At 44.2% G+C, this 15,152-nt stretch overlaps 1 protein-coding gene across 2 annotated transcripts in view; it reads left to right on the forward strand.

The window, feature by feature from the left end:
• Window positions 1–15,152, forward strand: part of treh (trehalase (brush-border membrane glycoprotein)) — a 46,865-nt gene that overhangs the window by 25,035 nt on the left and 6,678 nt on the right. Inside the window, exon 15 of one of the 2 annotated variants that reach the window (XM_025005985.2) lies at window positions 1,041–1,862. The exons of the other annotated variant lie outside the window; for it this stretch is intronic. Coding sequence (XP_024861753.1) covers window positions 1,041–1,172 — 132 coding nt within the window. The 3' untranslated portion in view covers window positions 1,173–1,862. Of the gene's footprint in view, window positions 1–1,040; window positions 1,863–15,152 lie in introns of those variants that run through there. 2 annotated transcript variants of the gene reach the window in all.

The raw sequence follows: 15,152 nt of genomic DNA on the forward strand, positions 1-15,152 counted from the left end.
TCAGTCCATCCATCCATCCATCCATCCATCCATCCGTCCATCCATCCATCCATCCATCCATCTGTCCATCAGTCCATCCATCAGTCCATCAGTCCATCCATCCATCCATCCATCCATCCATCCATCCATCCATCCGTCCATCTGTCCATCTGTTTAACCATCCATCCATCCATCCATCCATCCATCCATCCATCTGTTTAACCATCCATCCATCCATCCATCCATCCATCCATCCATCCATCCATCCATCCTTCTGTTGAACCATCCATTTATCCATCCGTCCGTCCGTCCGTCCGTCCATCCTTCCTTCTGTTGAACCATCCATCCATCCATCAGTCCATCCATCCATCCATCAGTCCATCCATCCATCCATCCATCCATCCATCCATCCATCCATCCATCCATCCATCAGTCCATCCATCCATCCATCCATCCATCCGCCCGTCCATCTGTCCTTCTGTTGAACCATCCATCCGTCCAGCATTCAGGCTGTGTTTTCGCCCAACATACAGTTTCTGTATTTTTGATGTTGAGTTCTTTTGTTCCAAATTTCTGACGGTGAAGAGATGAAGCCCTCCTCCAACTTGGACCAAACCCCCAGGTTGGTTCTGGTGGACTTAGAGTCGCTCGGAGCGTCACAAAGGCCCGTCGGTGTTCGTTCCTGCTGCAGGGAGGGTTTCAGCCGAGGCTTTTCAGAGAAAGAAAAAAAGAAAACTGAGCTTGTCTTTAAGGACTTTCTGCTGCGTATGAAACATAAGCCCGGAGAATTTTATTTCGTTATCCTCATTTTTCATCATCCGGCTGAACGCGGTGTCAGGGTGATTACTGCCTCAGATCAATAGTCTGCTGTGGGTGAGGACTTGAATTGTTAGTTCTGGACTCTGAGACACAGCGACAGTGTATTATTGTGTACATTTCCACAGAAAAAAACAAAAAAAGCACGTGTAAGGTCAGCACTTTTATGCTCGCCAGGAGATGAAAGGAGTGTTGTTCTAACTGGACTTTGTGTGACAAAACAGCCCGAGCCTTTTTTTCTGCAGACGCCGTGGAAAAACCCGAACAAGTCAAACAGACGAGCAGAGAGGAGCCTCACCTTGAGAGGAGGAGCGGGAATCATGAGGCAAGAGAGTGAAAGAGCACGCGAGGAGCTGCACAGATGGTGCCGCAGATGAGATGGATAAAGAGTCAGGAGTGTGACAGGGAAAAGAAAAATGGCAGCCCGAGCACATGTTTGACAGTGGACGTAAGGAGCTCCTGATTGGAGCACATCCAAAAGGAAACGCTTAAATATTTATTGTTCTGTATCTGCTTGAACTCTTCCTCTCCACCTCAGGTTGTTCAGCGAGAAAAATGGCTCAGGAGCCGAACGTGAAATATTAATTTCTTCGCAGGGAAGCAGAGTGCTGAGGAGAGAAAAGCATAGAGCAGCATATGGTAGGAGATCCTGCAGGGGGGGGAAGAACAGCGGGTTTCCAAAACTCCACGGCGGAGAAAGGGTCGGAGCAGCGAGGACACGAGATGGAGGAGAATTAAATTACTGGGAGGAGGATTCAACAGATCTCATGAGTCGGCAACTGCAAGGGAGATGTATTTAAATAGCCCAGATTTTGTGCTTCGCAAGCTATTATTATTACAGCCACAGTCAATATTCATTCTCTGTGTCTGCCAGTGATAAATGCAGAGGTAATAAGAGGGAAATGACATTTCACTCTGCATTAAAAAAGCAACCTTAACCGGCTTCACAGCACTCCTCCTCGGCTTTGTTTTGATAACTTATATTTGCAGTAGATTTTAGATTAGAAATTACGTTTCAATCAGGGAGAGGGAAGTGAATCCTGCCTTTTAACGCACAGGCGTAAATATATGCTCTTCAGGAGATTAACCCCCCCCCCGCGCGCCGTCCCACGGGAATCCATATGCCGGGCGTGAAGAGAAATCTGAGGGATGACTCCGTGAAATGTTTCCTCAACACAAAGTCAAAAACAGAAACAGATGCATAACTTCACGGGTAGCGTCGCCATGAAAGAAGTGTGTAAACTTTATCTACCTGAACACAAATAAGGTTAGTTATGTTTGAGAAGTAGACCTATTTTAAAGGAACTTAGAAATGTTCAGTTTAGTTATCAGCCGGGACATCAGCACAGAGGACGAAGAAAAGGGCAGAGGTCTTCCTCCGGGCTAGGCTAACGGCTAGCTGGGTTTCTCCAAATGTCATCCTAGTGTTAAAAATGGCTACATTAGCTAATATTAAACCTCAACACTTTTGCACGACTCCGTTTGTTTAGTTTGTTGATGTTTTTTTAACCGAACCTCCAACCCCAGTTCTGAAAAAAATCTCATAAACCCATATTTTATTTATAATGGACTATTTATAATCATATTGAATGTTTAAAATAAGATTGCACCATTTTTTTTTTGGTAAAGAATCAGGTAATTTAGAATTTTATGGCAGCGACACATTTCAAAATGGTCCCGAAAAGTAAATAAAAGTAAGTGGTCCAAATGAGGAACATCTGGAGGAGCATTTTGTTACTAATTAGGTTAATTGGCAACAGGTCGGTAGGAGGACTGGGGATAAAAAAAACATTTTAGAGGCTGAATCTAAAGAAGTAAAGACGGGCAGAGGTTCACTAGGCAGAGAGGAACTGTCTAAAAGGAGTGGAACGATTTCAGAATAAAGTTCCCCTATAAAAATTGGGAAGTCTTTAAATCTCCCATCATCAACAGATCTGAAGAATCTGTAGAAACCTCTGAGGTCAAAGGTCAAGGCTGGTTCGTCTGTAAACACAGCTCACCGTGCCGTCCACAAATGCTGCTTAAAGCTCTATCAGGCAAAGAAGAAGCCAGATGTGAACAGATGTGTCTCCTCTGGACCAAAGAGGAGAACTGTTCTGATGTCAGCCTGCCTCTCTGATGGTATGGGGGTGCATTAGTGCCCATTCATAAATTCTCAAAATTACTATTTCTCTCAAACCAGCGACTCATTCCAGCCTTAAAGTTCGGTAAAGTTGAAGAGTTCCTCCTCAAAAGTAAAAAATGAAGATGGCTCTGACTGCCGTCTGCTGCAGGTGAGATACTGACTGCTCATAATCCACACAGCTCCACTTCACAAGCAGCGTGACACAAATAGTTTTCATTATAAGACAAATGACTTCGAAAGTAATCGATACACAATCACTCCAAGAGTTTTTGTTTGTTTTTTTTGTTTCGTTTTCAAGTGCAGGTCGCGCCGTCTTGAGATTAACGCAAAGACGTCGAGGAAAATCTATATTTGATGAAGGCGTAAATCTGTTCCGTCTCTCCGAGGACAGCAGAGGAGGTGACAAGGCGTCCCTTGTTAGGGACATCTGAATATTTACGTCGGGTCGGGTCGAGACCGGCTTTGTCCGCCAGGAGATCTGTTGTGTCACATCGGCGAAGGGGTAATAATAAAAACCAATTTCCTCTTCGGTCAAAAACGTGTGCGGCACGTAATCATCGATTCCTGCCAAAACACCCGTCAGGAGGGAAAGAAAATGGGATTTCATTTTAAGGAAATACTGAAGCCTAACAACCTTTATTGTGTTTGATTGTCATCTAGTCTAAATGAAAATTTGCAGGGCTTTATTACCACTCAGCAGTCTTTTCACTATTATACCACCGTGACTTTTGCATTGGCCACAAGGAAATAGCCCGTGGTTCCTTTCATCGACTTTAATATCTAATAACAGAAGTGAGACGAGGGGGGAAAAAAGCCATTTTCTTATCAAATGTCACCTTTAGTCTTCACATCTGAAAAGGAGTGGCATAAAAATGAATTTTAGTGATTAACAGCTCACAATGACGGGATTATTAGTTTTGCAGGACGGGAGTTTTTGAGTCCCAGGTGTCGCTCCGGCAGATGATGTATTCCCCGAGGAGCGCCGGCGCTCCAGAGGGAAGATGGCCTTCGTGCGGTTTGAAAGGCGAGCCGCGGGGGGGGGGGGAAGATGCTCTGATGTCCCAGCAGGAGCGTCGCTGTGGGGACGCCGGTTTGAGTCACGCCTACAGGCCTCAGCGGGAGCGAGCCGAGAAAATGGCAGGCGACGAGCAGCGGCGCTCTGCTCGGGTCACGGCGCTGAACGGCACGATTGTAGGCGTGAGAGAGGATCTGATTACCACCCGAGCCATGAGCTTCACCGCTGCTCAAATATGCAACAAGGAGCTCGGCTGTTTGTTTGTTTTATATAGAGCACACGTGTCAAACTCAAGGCCCGCGGGCCAGATCGGGCCCTCTGTAACATTTCATCCGGCCCTCCAGTCTGGTTCAGATCGAGTCTCTGATTCTTATTTTGCTCAAAAAAACTGAGCCTAATTAGTGAAGTTTTCTCTTGACAGTGACTCAGAAGCCAACAATATATAGTTTTAATTTCTGTGTGATCAGGTTTTTGTTGATGGCTTTTTAAAAAAATCTGTTTTAATGTTAAAAAATTAATTTAAAAGCTGAGTGAGGCGTAAGAAATGACTGCTAATGATGAGCTTTTTGAAGTTTGATCTATTTGTCTGTGTTCATTAAAGTGTGTTTGCTCTAAATTCTGTATAATCTAACTGGGAAAAGGTCATTGATATTTCTATATGGATGATTTGACATAATACATCTAAAACAAGGTTAATTTATGTCATTTTTAATGAATATGGATTGTGATTGGCCCTTGGCTAGGACCAGATTTTTAACTTTGGCCCCCTTGCGTCACTGGGTTTGACTCCCCTGGTTTAGAGGCTGATGCTCGGAGCAGGAGGAGGACGAGGTTCTCCTGCTTCGGAAGGAGGAAAAAAAAGGACAGATTTACATTTATTTATTTTTCTGTTAGTTATTCCTGTTGTTTTTTTTAAAGTTAACTTGAGACATTTTGTCTCCTGATTGCTCCCTTTCTTTCAAAGGAAATAAAAAAAAAAAATGTGTCGACCTTTAAAAAAAAAATTCAAATATCTATAATTTTTGCTGGAATATTAAAAACAGCTTCTGATCGCTCAGAAATAAACACAAAATGTGAAATTAGAGACCGACTTGACTCTGGGTTCACAAAAGAAGCAGGAAAGTAGCTAAAAGCAACAAAAGGATAAAAATGTAGGAAAAAATAGCTAAAAGCTAAAAACAGCAAGAGGATAGCTACAAGCTAAAAGTAGCAAAAAGATAACTAGAAGCTAAATGTACTTAAAGAGTAGCAGAAAAGCTAGTTAAAAGCTAAAATTAGCAAGAGAATAGTTAGAAGCTAACTGTGGCAAAAGGATAGGTAGAAGCTAAAAGTAGCTAAAGGTTAGCTAAATGTAGAAAAAGCTAGCTGAAAGAAGTAAAAGGCTAACTAAAAGATAAATGTAGCAAAAAATAGCTAAAACCTAAAAGTAGCAAAAAGATAGCTAGAAACTGAATGCACTTAAAGACTAACTAAAGGCTAATAGCAGCAGAGAAGCTTCATAAAAGCTAAAATTAGCAAGAGAATATCCAGAAGCTAACTGTAGCAAAAGGATAGCTACAAGCAAAATGTACCTAAAGGCTAATTAAAAGCCAAATGTAGCAAAAGAAAAGCTAAAAACAGCAAGACGATAGCTAGAAGCTAAAAGTAACAAAGGGGTAGCTTCAAGCTAGATGTAGCTAAAGGATTGCTGGAAGCTAAATGTACATAAAGGAAAGCTTGCGCCACCCACGAAGCAGGGCCGACCCGGCTGGCCCTACTCTGAAGCAGGGACCAAAAAAGCAGGGACCGGCCTCGAAAAAATGCCGGTGGAAACGCACGCAGAGCAAGTGGAGTAGAGTGGAGCCGGGACCTTTAGAGCCGGTGGAAAAGGGGCATCAGATCACCAAGTGGGGCTAAATACGGAGAACAGACACAGTGATGGGTTTACCAACTGAGAAACGATGTCAAACTGGAACCAGGGATGGTGCATCGCTCAACAATACGATGGTTCTTTATCAGTCATGATTTGTGCCTAATTTTGGTTGATCTCTGTTTCTGCACCCTGAAAGTAAAAACAACGATTATTTAAGGTTTAAGTTTCCTCTCTCGGCTATGATCGGAGCTGCTCCGCTGCGGCAGAATCGCTGCTTTCTGAGCGACGGCGCCACAACCTGCTGGAGAAGTTATCGACTGCCGGTTGTGGATGATGTGAATTTGCATATTCATGTCCCGATTAAGTCGTATTTGCATTCTGCGCAGAGTCGGCTGGTGTCGGCTCTTTACATCTGCTGGCTTCTCCTCTCCCTCTCTGCTCGCAGCGGCGATATTTGGAGACGGCTGAATTCCCAACAAAGCTCGTCTTGTTACAGATTTTTTCCCTGTTTCTGAACGAGGAACGATCCAAATGAAGCAGCTAATGAAACCGTAGGATTTCTACTGTTTCCACTGCTTTCCTGTGCGTGTTTTTTAACATCTTCTGCGTTTTTTTCAGCCTTCATGTATCCAAACATTCGGCTCCTTCAGGAGATGTGTGCCACGACTTTTGGCTTTTGTCACTTTTATACTTTCTGAAATATTGAACTGTATTTACAGATATTATCCCCATAAAAACACTTTCAGATCTCTTGAGTTTCTCAAAAACGTGAAACGTTCTTCAGCGTTCCAGCTCTGCGTTTAGCTTTTAGCTAGCTTTTTCCTCTTTTATGTTAGCCTGCTGTTACTTTTAGACTTTAAGCACTATTTTGCTCTGGTTTGGTATTTTTAACTGAGTCTTTTACTCCTGTGCACGTGGCTAAGGCCCGGTCCCAATCCTCGCACTTCCACCCTCTTGTCCTTCAAATGTGCGTTCACGCTGAAGGGTTCGAGTGTGTCCCAATTCTCCACAGTGCTCTTTAGCCCCGCCCCCTTTGTGTACTACATCCGCCCTTCGGCTAAGCCCGCATCCAGGCGGACTTCGGCAAAGCATTTACCCACAATTCATCACTGCATGTGACGTTTTGAATTTTTAAAATTATCTTTATTGATAATAAAAAGGGTTTTGAATTAAACGGCAGAAATATGGCGGTGGTGACAGAGCGAGCTGCGTCTGTCAGGAAAAAAATCAGTTTTCAGACGTAAAGTATTGAAATAATTCTTGTTTCACTCTGCTGTACAGGTGTGAATACGATCAACAAGTCAGAACAAAACACATTTGAACAGCCAAATGACTTTGGAAAGCAAAAATACCTAAACTGTACTTTTAAAATCATACTGGCACTTTCTTAAAATACCAAAACAGCGACCGGTCGGCCATGTTGAATGTCACAGTTACGACGCAGAGGCGCAAGTCGATGATGTAACCCGTTCTGTCCCAATTCTCCAATGTCTGCATGCTTGTAACCTGCTGCACACGAAGCCTTCGACTGAGTACACACTTCATAGAGGTGGAGGTAGGGTGGAGGGCGAGGATTGGGACCGGGCCTAAGTTTACATCCTGTCTCAATTCAATTCAATTCAATTCAAAAATACTTTATTAATCCCAAAGGGAAATTAAATGTTGTTGTAGCTCATAATCCTGGTTTCGTTAAAGAGTTGTTATAGATGATGATTACTGTAGGCAGGAAGGATCTCTTGTCCCGATGTGTCCTCTGTCCTGGTGTCCTCAAAGAGCTCCACCAGGTATGCTTCGCTGGCCTCCTGCAGAGCCATGGTGGCTGAGCTCTGGAAACACAGGTCGGTCTTGAAGTCAAGGGTGATCTTCCAGACCAGGCGCTGGGAACTTCCAGATGAGCAGCTCGATGGACGTCTGGTAGTGGTGGATCTCCCGGGGAGTCACGGTACCGGGCCTGTAGTGGTGAGGCTTCTTCACTCCGCCGGTGGTCGGGTGCTCTTGCTGGCAGCTTTGTTGGCGAGCTGCTTCCTGGGAGCTTTACCTCCGGTGGATTTATGAGCAGTCTGCTTGGTTCTGGCCATGACTGGACTTCAGGGTTCTCCACGTTTAACACTGAAGAGTAAAAGATGTTAATCAACTGCTCCCAGTTGTGAAAAAAAAAAAAAAAAAGTCTCACGCCTGGTTTCAGTTTGTAATCAGCACACCTGTTCCCACTTTGTTGTTGCTTCAGTTCTGTTTGTTCCTGCTCCCTTTGGGTTCATTATAACCTTCAGTTATCCGCAGCTTCCTGTTCATCCTGTTGCTGCGGCCTTCGGCGTTTCTACCGTCGCGTTTAAATGTCGCGCGCTCCAAGTTTGCTCCCGATCGTGCGCCGGCTGAAGCGAAGCCTGTTAAGACTTCCTGACGAACAGCAGTTGTTTACAAGCAATTTCCAAGCTGCTGCTCTGCATAAATCATCAAACGTGTTGGTTAAAGACAACAACTGTGCTGTGATTTTAGCTGGATTTACATAAAAATTGTCACTCGGTGAATGCAGAATTTCTCTTTTTCTTTTTTTTTTCCGCTCCCATTTCCTGTTCCTGTTACAGCAAATAACCTCCATCTGGGTAACAACCCATAACATGTTTGCACATGTGCTGCTGCCCGTCACTCGCTGAAGGATGTAGACTTTCTAAATCTGTGTGTGTGTGAAAAAGTATTAAACTCCCAGTGTTTAGGAGCTGGTAACACAGAAGCAAAGACTGGCTCCTGCACAGAAGAGGAAATCCGTCAGGTTTAACATCTATTTCTAACAGGAACGGTGGGAAAATGAATCCAAATTAGCTGAATTGACAAAAATAAGAGTTCAGATGAAGTCTAAGGTTGCTCAGATGACATTTAAATAAGATGAACACTAAAAATAAACAATCAATTAATCTAAAAAATGCTTAATTTCTTAGGTTTTAGATTTGTTGTATTTACAAGACAGTGGTGAGAGCAGCTATGTTGGACAGTTTGGAGACAAAAAGACAGGAGACAGAACAGGAAGCGGAAGATGTTGAGGTTCTCCTTGGGAGGGACAAGGATGGACAGGATTAGGAATGAGGACATCAGAGGTCCAACACAGGAGATAAAGTTAGAGAGGACAGACTGAGACGATTTGGACATGTCGAGAGGAGGGACAGAAGGATGTTAGAGACAAAGAGGAGACATATGGATGCAGTTAGAGAGGACATGGAGGACAGAGTTAGATGGAGGAGGACGACTCGCTGTGGAGACCCCTGAAAAGGGAACAGCTGAAGTTTTAGCTCAGTGTCTGTAAGTCTCTCTGAGTTAAAGCCACTTTGGGTCAGTTAGTTGTGTCGGCCATCTTGGATTGCCATCCCAGTGAGGAGCTCCCGGTGTTTCATGGGAGATTTTGCTAACAGCCACAGGTGGATTCATTCTGCTCAGTTCAAGGTGAAAGCAGCTCGTTAACCGATCCGTCAGGAGCCACTTGGTTCTGACCCGACCCGTCTCTCCGGCCGGGCCGAGGCCCTGAACGCAGCAGCTGAGTTTATGGCTCCTAATGAGAGCCTCTGCAGCGGGCCGCGCTCCATTACGCCGGCGCCGGATGACGAATGACTCCGCGACCCCGGGGGGATGTTTAATTAATCAGAGGCTGGACGCGGCCGCCATTAGTGGAAGAAACAAGCGGCCGGGGCTGACCCCGGACACGTCCTCGCTCCCACACATCATTATTTACCTCGCAGCCGTCTCACCTTGAAGCCAGGTGTGAGAACACAGACAGAGGCAGAGACGTCTCCAACAACCTCCTGGGTGCTGCTGCCGCGACTCTTAACCGCTTATTAATTGTGAAATCAGGCTAAAATATTAATAATCGGATCTCACAGACGAGGTTGGACGTCAGATAAAACAGATTTAAACGCCGAGTCGGCATTCTCTCCTGGTTTTTATTTACCCTAACGCTTTATTACAATCCAGGTTCAGCTCGTTCAGGAGACGGGTGCCATGGCTTTTTGTTTTGGTAATATTTACACTTTGTTGCCATAGAAACAGATCTTTTCAGTTCCATAAAAGCATCGATTTTGTCATCGTTCGGCTTTGAACCAGCTTGCCGCTTTTAGCTAGCATTTAGCTGTTGTTGATGTTTAGCTTTTAACGAGCCGATGGCTACCTGAAGTTAGCTTCTGGCAACCCATGTGCTACTTTTAGCGTTTAGCTTGTCTTTTGGTACATTTACCTCCTGGCTAACCTTTCAGTGGTGGGCTGTCAGGGCCAGCAAGGCCTTCTCTGCAGGCCTAACATAACCAAGAATCATGATCATAATTATGAAAAAGGTTAATTTAATTTTTAATTTACTTTCCCTAGATATCTAAAAGTATTCATATTCTCTTCGTGTCATATTATGCTCCTTCCAGTGCTGTTGTTTTTAGGTTACAGATTTTATCCAATCAGAATTCAGCTATTTTATGTTGCCAGGCTGTGCACTGTAAGTGACCAGCCAATACGGTTGATAGACAGCTGCGATAGCCAATCAGATCACGAGTTGTGTCAGTAAGGTCCTCTGGTTGGCCTCACGTTGCATGTGACATTTACGCGTCCTGTGATTGGATATGAATATTTCCGAATTTGAGCCGCGGCAGTACTATGCAGATCAACACCGGGACTGTTAACGGTTAAAAACTTTTGGCTGAAGGAGAGCAACACGTTGATTTGGTTGCTGATTTACTGGCAAGGCTGTTTTCAAGACGAACTTTTCCAGAGAAGCTAGATCTCGTTGGAGGAGGACGGCCGACCCCCGAGCTAGCTAGCTAGCTAGCTAACCTGCTCCAGAATGGATTTTGTGTTGAAATAAGTGTTTTGGGGGGACACAGCCGTTTTGGTGAGTGCAAACATTTTTATTTATTTTATTCTATTTTATTTAGTTTTGACAGTAGCATACTAGATATGTTTTAATTGCTGATGCGGGTTTGTTGAGTTTTATAATGTGCCGGATAATAGCCCATTTTGTACACAACTGAGGTGATGCAATGCCAAGTAGTGCTTAAGTGTGTTTCTAACTACTCTCCAATCCTGGTTTTATAAATGCTGGCATAATGAAAGGTATTTATTGACTAAGTTGGACATCACTGAAGGTTTAAGTGTGAAATGCACCGCCTGCCTTTTGATACTTTTGGCTTTCAGGTTATCTTTTGCTGCATGTAGCTTTTAGCTACATGTTCTCCTTTATTCAGCTTTAACAACTTTAGTTTCAGTTTCCTTTCCTGTTTGGTATACATTGATGCATTCCTGCAGGTACTCACTTTATGTGAGGAAATAATATTTTTAAATCCTAATGTCGGGCGTTTTCCTTCCCTTTTCCTTCGGCGGGACTGAGAACGTGCAGATTGGGGACGTGTCAAGACGGAAAGCAGACGGGACAAATGCACATCCAGTGAACAGAGAGGATTTATGCAAATATTCAGCCTTTATATTTGGCTTTAAGTGAACCGTCGAACCATTTCAGAAGGAAATTAATGCAAAGTCATGAAGAGATGACCGGTTCCCAGTTTACTTACCTCCAGAAACAGCTGAGGTGACTGATAATTTGTCAAACGTTCCCGGCCTGGTGGCTGATCTCCGTTTCCTGATGTTTGTTCTTGTTTTAGCAGTAGATTCATGCTCGTGTTTCCCCCCTCTGAGCGGCGTCTCGGAGGTCACGTGAGTCGAGTTTCCACATGGTTCGATTCAGCTGAGGGCTTTGTTTACATCCAGCGCGGACCTGCATTTCAGAGCTGCAGATCAGTACCTGTGGAAACCCCCCCCTGGAGTGCACTCTTTGATAAACCCTTTTTTTAAATGTTTGATTTAATGTTTCCGCCTTTAAAGTTCGTGCAAGTTTCGCTTTGAAATGTGACGCTCGCTGGCCGTTGTGCCGAGCTCCATTTTTCAAATGGGACTCTAATAAAAGCAGCTTTTGATACCAGATGGATGCACTTCACTCAGCTGCTTGCTCCTGGGCGTGGAAGCTTCCCGGATAACACCGTAAACAGGCAGAAAATGAGTGTGACCACAGATTCGAAGTGTGAGCTCCAGCCTCTGTGTGGCGGCGTGCCCTTTCTCCGACGCTCCCGGCCCTCCTGGCTCCCTCCGCTTGTCTCATCTGCTCTCTGCACGCTGAGCGCCGTCCAATCTGGCCGCGAGCGGTGGACAGACTCGGTGTCGGCTCTCCTCAGGATTGTCAAAAGTCTTCTGTCAAATCCCCCTACTGGCTCGCCCTGCAGGCTCCGAGGAAATTAACCAGAAGGAGAGGCTGAGGAGCGCCGGCGCTCTTTATGCTGCGACACTATTACTTTCTCACAGAAAAACACACCCGGCGATCTCTGCCAGTGGTCATTTCATTTGGTGGGAATATGAGAAGCAGCAAAATAATGAATCGGAGTTCTTTCTGCGGCTCTCAGGCAACCGATCCCTTTGCTTTTATTTCTCGGGTGCCTCAGACCTGAACTTGAACCCTGATTAACTCGTTTTCTCCAAAAAAAATATCTGAAAGTTCCCGCCAGGGTTTCCCTGTTAACATCCTCACTCACGAGCCAAAAACGACTCCGGATCCGGAATTCAGCAGCAAGGATGAGACGACGCCGGAGTTTATTTAACGGCAAACAACCCGATTTTAAATGGAACCAAGATGGAGGAAGCTCCGGTTTTCATTTGTTTCAATCTGCTCCTGGACGGCAAACATCGACAAGAATCAGGATTGAATTTTGACAGATTAGTTTTATTTTTTAAAGCCATTACTCCAAAATAAAAGTTCCAGAAGCACAACAACCTTGGGTGAAGTCTTTAAAGTAGACGAGCCTCGTTTCAAAGATACTGCGTGAAAATAAGCTCTTTTCTGATTGGTGCACTGATGTCTGAATATCATCGCCTGCCTAGCTGTGGCGGCCATCTTGAACTGGGTTCATGAGATATTTTGCTAACAATACAAACAAACACGCTGACATGGGAGATAAATACGAAGTCCACAGAACCCCGTATGTGTTAAATTATTTGATGCAGAAGAAGAAGAAGGATGTGATGGCTGTATGTTTAAGTGCTTTCTGATCTGCCTGGAGCATTATGGGATGTTTTTTTTTCTTTCTTAAACCAGACTGCAGCTTTACACAAAGCGGGCTCTGATGCTCTCTGAAAACGGGGAGAATCTCGATGTTCGAATGAAAGCGAAGCGTTGCCTGGCAGCGTGTGATTTCAGAGGCGGAGCCCAAACGCTTCCTAATACGCAGCCGGGAAGAGCTTCTGTTTTATATTAAAAAAAAAGATTCTAATGAAGAGTTTTCAGGAGGAGGATGAGGAGAGGAAACGGGTGAAGCAGCCTTCAAGGACTCAGCCTCTTAAAAAGTGCTTGTAGCCTCCAGAGAAGACGCTCGCTAACGCTCTGCCTCGCTGCGCCATCCGCCGCCCCTGCTACTCAAGATCACGTGTGATTGACAGGTGCTCTGATTAAGTTCAAAATGCTCCATCTAGATACGAGCCAGACCCCCTCTCGGCCCTCCGTCTCCACTTTAAAACACATCCCTCCTCCTGTTTTCGCTCTTACGTCCCCTCATTAGCTCAGCGTGCTACCGCGTAGGCCGGTCCTCGCCGCCGCGCTCTCGGGAGACCTTTCAATCATCTGCGCAGCGCCGGGTTAGTTCAAGCGACGGCGCTGCTGTGGCTTCACAAATTAAAGGCTTAGCATTCCTTGGAAATAATAAAAAAAAAAAAAGAAAATCAGGGGCATCTTCAAAAAAGGGTTTGAAAAACACTTCAATACGGAAGTAAAGAAATCTTCTTCGGTTTTTTCTTTTAAAGTTACTGAAGCTTATTTTTTTTTAAATTCGTAAAGATAAAACATGAGACCCTGAGGATTAATGACTTTTAGCTTTTAATTAGTTCATCGCTGCTTCTAATTAGCATCAGGCTACTTTTAGCTCTTAGATAACCTTTGGCTACTTCCGGCTTCAAGCTACCATTCTGTTACGTTTAGCTTTTAGTTAGCATTTTGCTCCTTTTAGCTTTAAGCTAATATTTTAAATTTTTTTGGTCGAATTTTGCATCTTTTAGCTACAGCTTCTGTGAAACTTCCTGCACTCATTTTGTGTATATATATTTTTTATATTACAGAAATTGTAATTCCTCTTTGGTCACCAGCTTGGAAAGGTTGTTTTTATCGTTTAAATGATTTAATGAAAAAAACTTTTATTTTTTTAACGGCTAATAAGATTTTAGAATTCCAGATATTTAGATGAAGCTAAAAATCCACACTTATGGTGGGGCCCAGCGATAGGGCCGCTGCCCCCCGGGACCCCCCTCGTTGCTCCAGGCATGTGTTGGGGCTCATAATGGGTTGGCTGAGGTCGATTAGCTGTGGCAGCCATCTTCAATCAGGTGAAGATGCTCGTCCAGTGACGACATCAAAAAAACTGTTCCTTTGAAACGAAGAAGCAGAAACTCTGTCGACTGGGAATAAAAGCAGATTTTAGTCGATTTATTAAATTTATTTGTTTATTTTTTGGTTGCTTTCCGATCTACGTTTGGTTTCAGCCACCGGACAACCGTTTGTCCCGGTTTTGCTTTGTCTTATTTAAGTGAAGGACTCCTCCTCCGTGCTTTAATGTAATCCTCCGGAGCCAAATCTGGACGTTTTGTGATGCTAATATATTCATATCGAGCTGAAAGAACGTGTCCCGTCTGGGCCTCTCCTAAATTGGGGTCATGTGATATCTGTCACTGCAGTGAATGTGCTTAGAGCTGACAAAGTCATGTTGACATTTTTTACCCCCCCCTCCCCCCCTTCTTTTTATTTTTGGAAAGGGAATTTGCAAAAAAAGAAATAAAATAAAATACAGTCTTCCAGGAGGAGGAAATTAAATTGCGTCTCTGCTGAAAACCAATCGGTTCACACTCCCAGCTCTGCAAAGATTACTGCAAATATTGATATTAGGAGCAACAAAAGCGTTGTCCTTTCTGAGGGTTCGGTTGCAACTGTGCTGATAAGTGTTTTTTATTTTGGAGTTGACTAAACAGATTTCACAAATATTAACAGCTGAATAAATACGGATTGTCAGATCAGTGCGTAAACGATCACATTCCTCACGTTTTTGAGAATAAAAGGGCCTAACGTTCCCCGAAGGAATGAGTTAGAGCTATTTCAGATGGAAAAAAAAATGTGTTGGGGATCACCCTCAGCTACTACCAGACTGACTGAGTTACAGCCATGTTTGTGTTGGCGAAGGTCGATAAGCTGTGGCGGCCATCTTGAATTCGGTTGATTCCAAAAGTTAATGGCTTCTAGATGTCATTAAATACTGTCTGTCCAGACAGGCAGACAGACAGACAGACAGACAGAGAGACGGACAGACAGAGAG

Source organism: Kryptolebias marmoratus, linkage group LG2 (genome assembly GCF_001649575.2).
Source record: "Kryptolebias marmoratus isolate JLee-2015 linkage group LG2, ASM164957v2, whole genome shotgun sequence".
NCBI classification, from domain to species: Eukaryota; Metazoa; Chordata; class Actinopteri; order Cyprinodontiformes; family Rivulidae; genus Kryptolebias; species Kryptolebias marmoratus.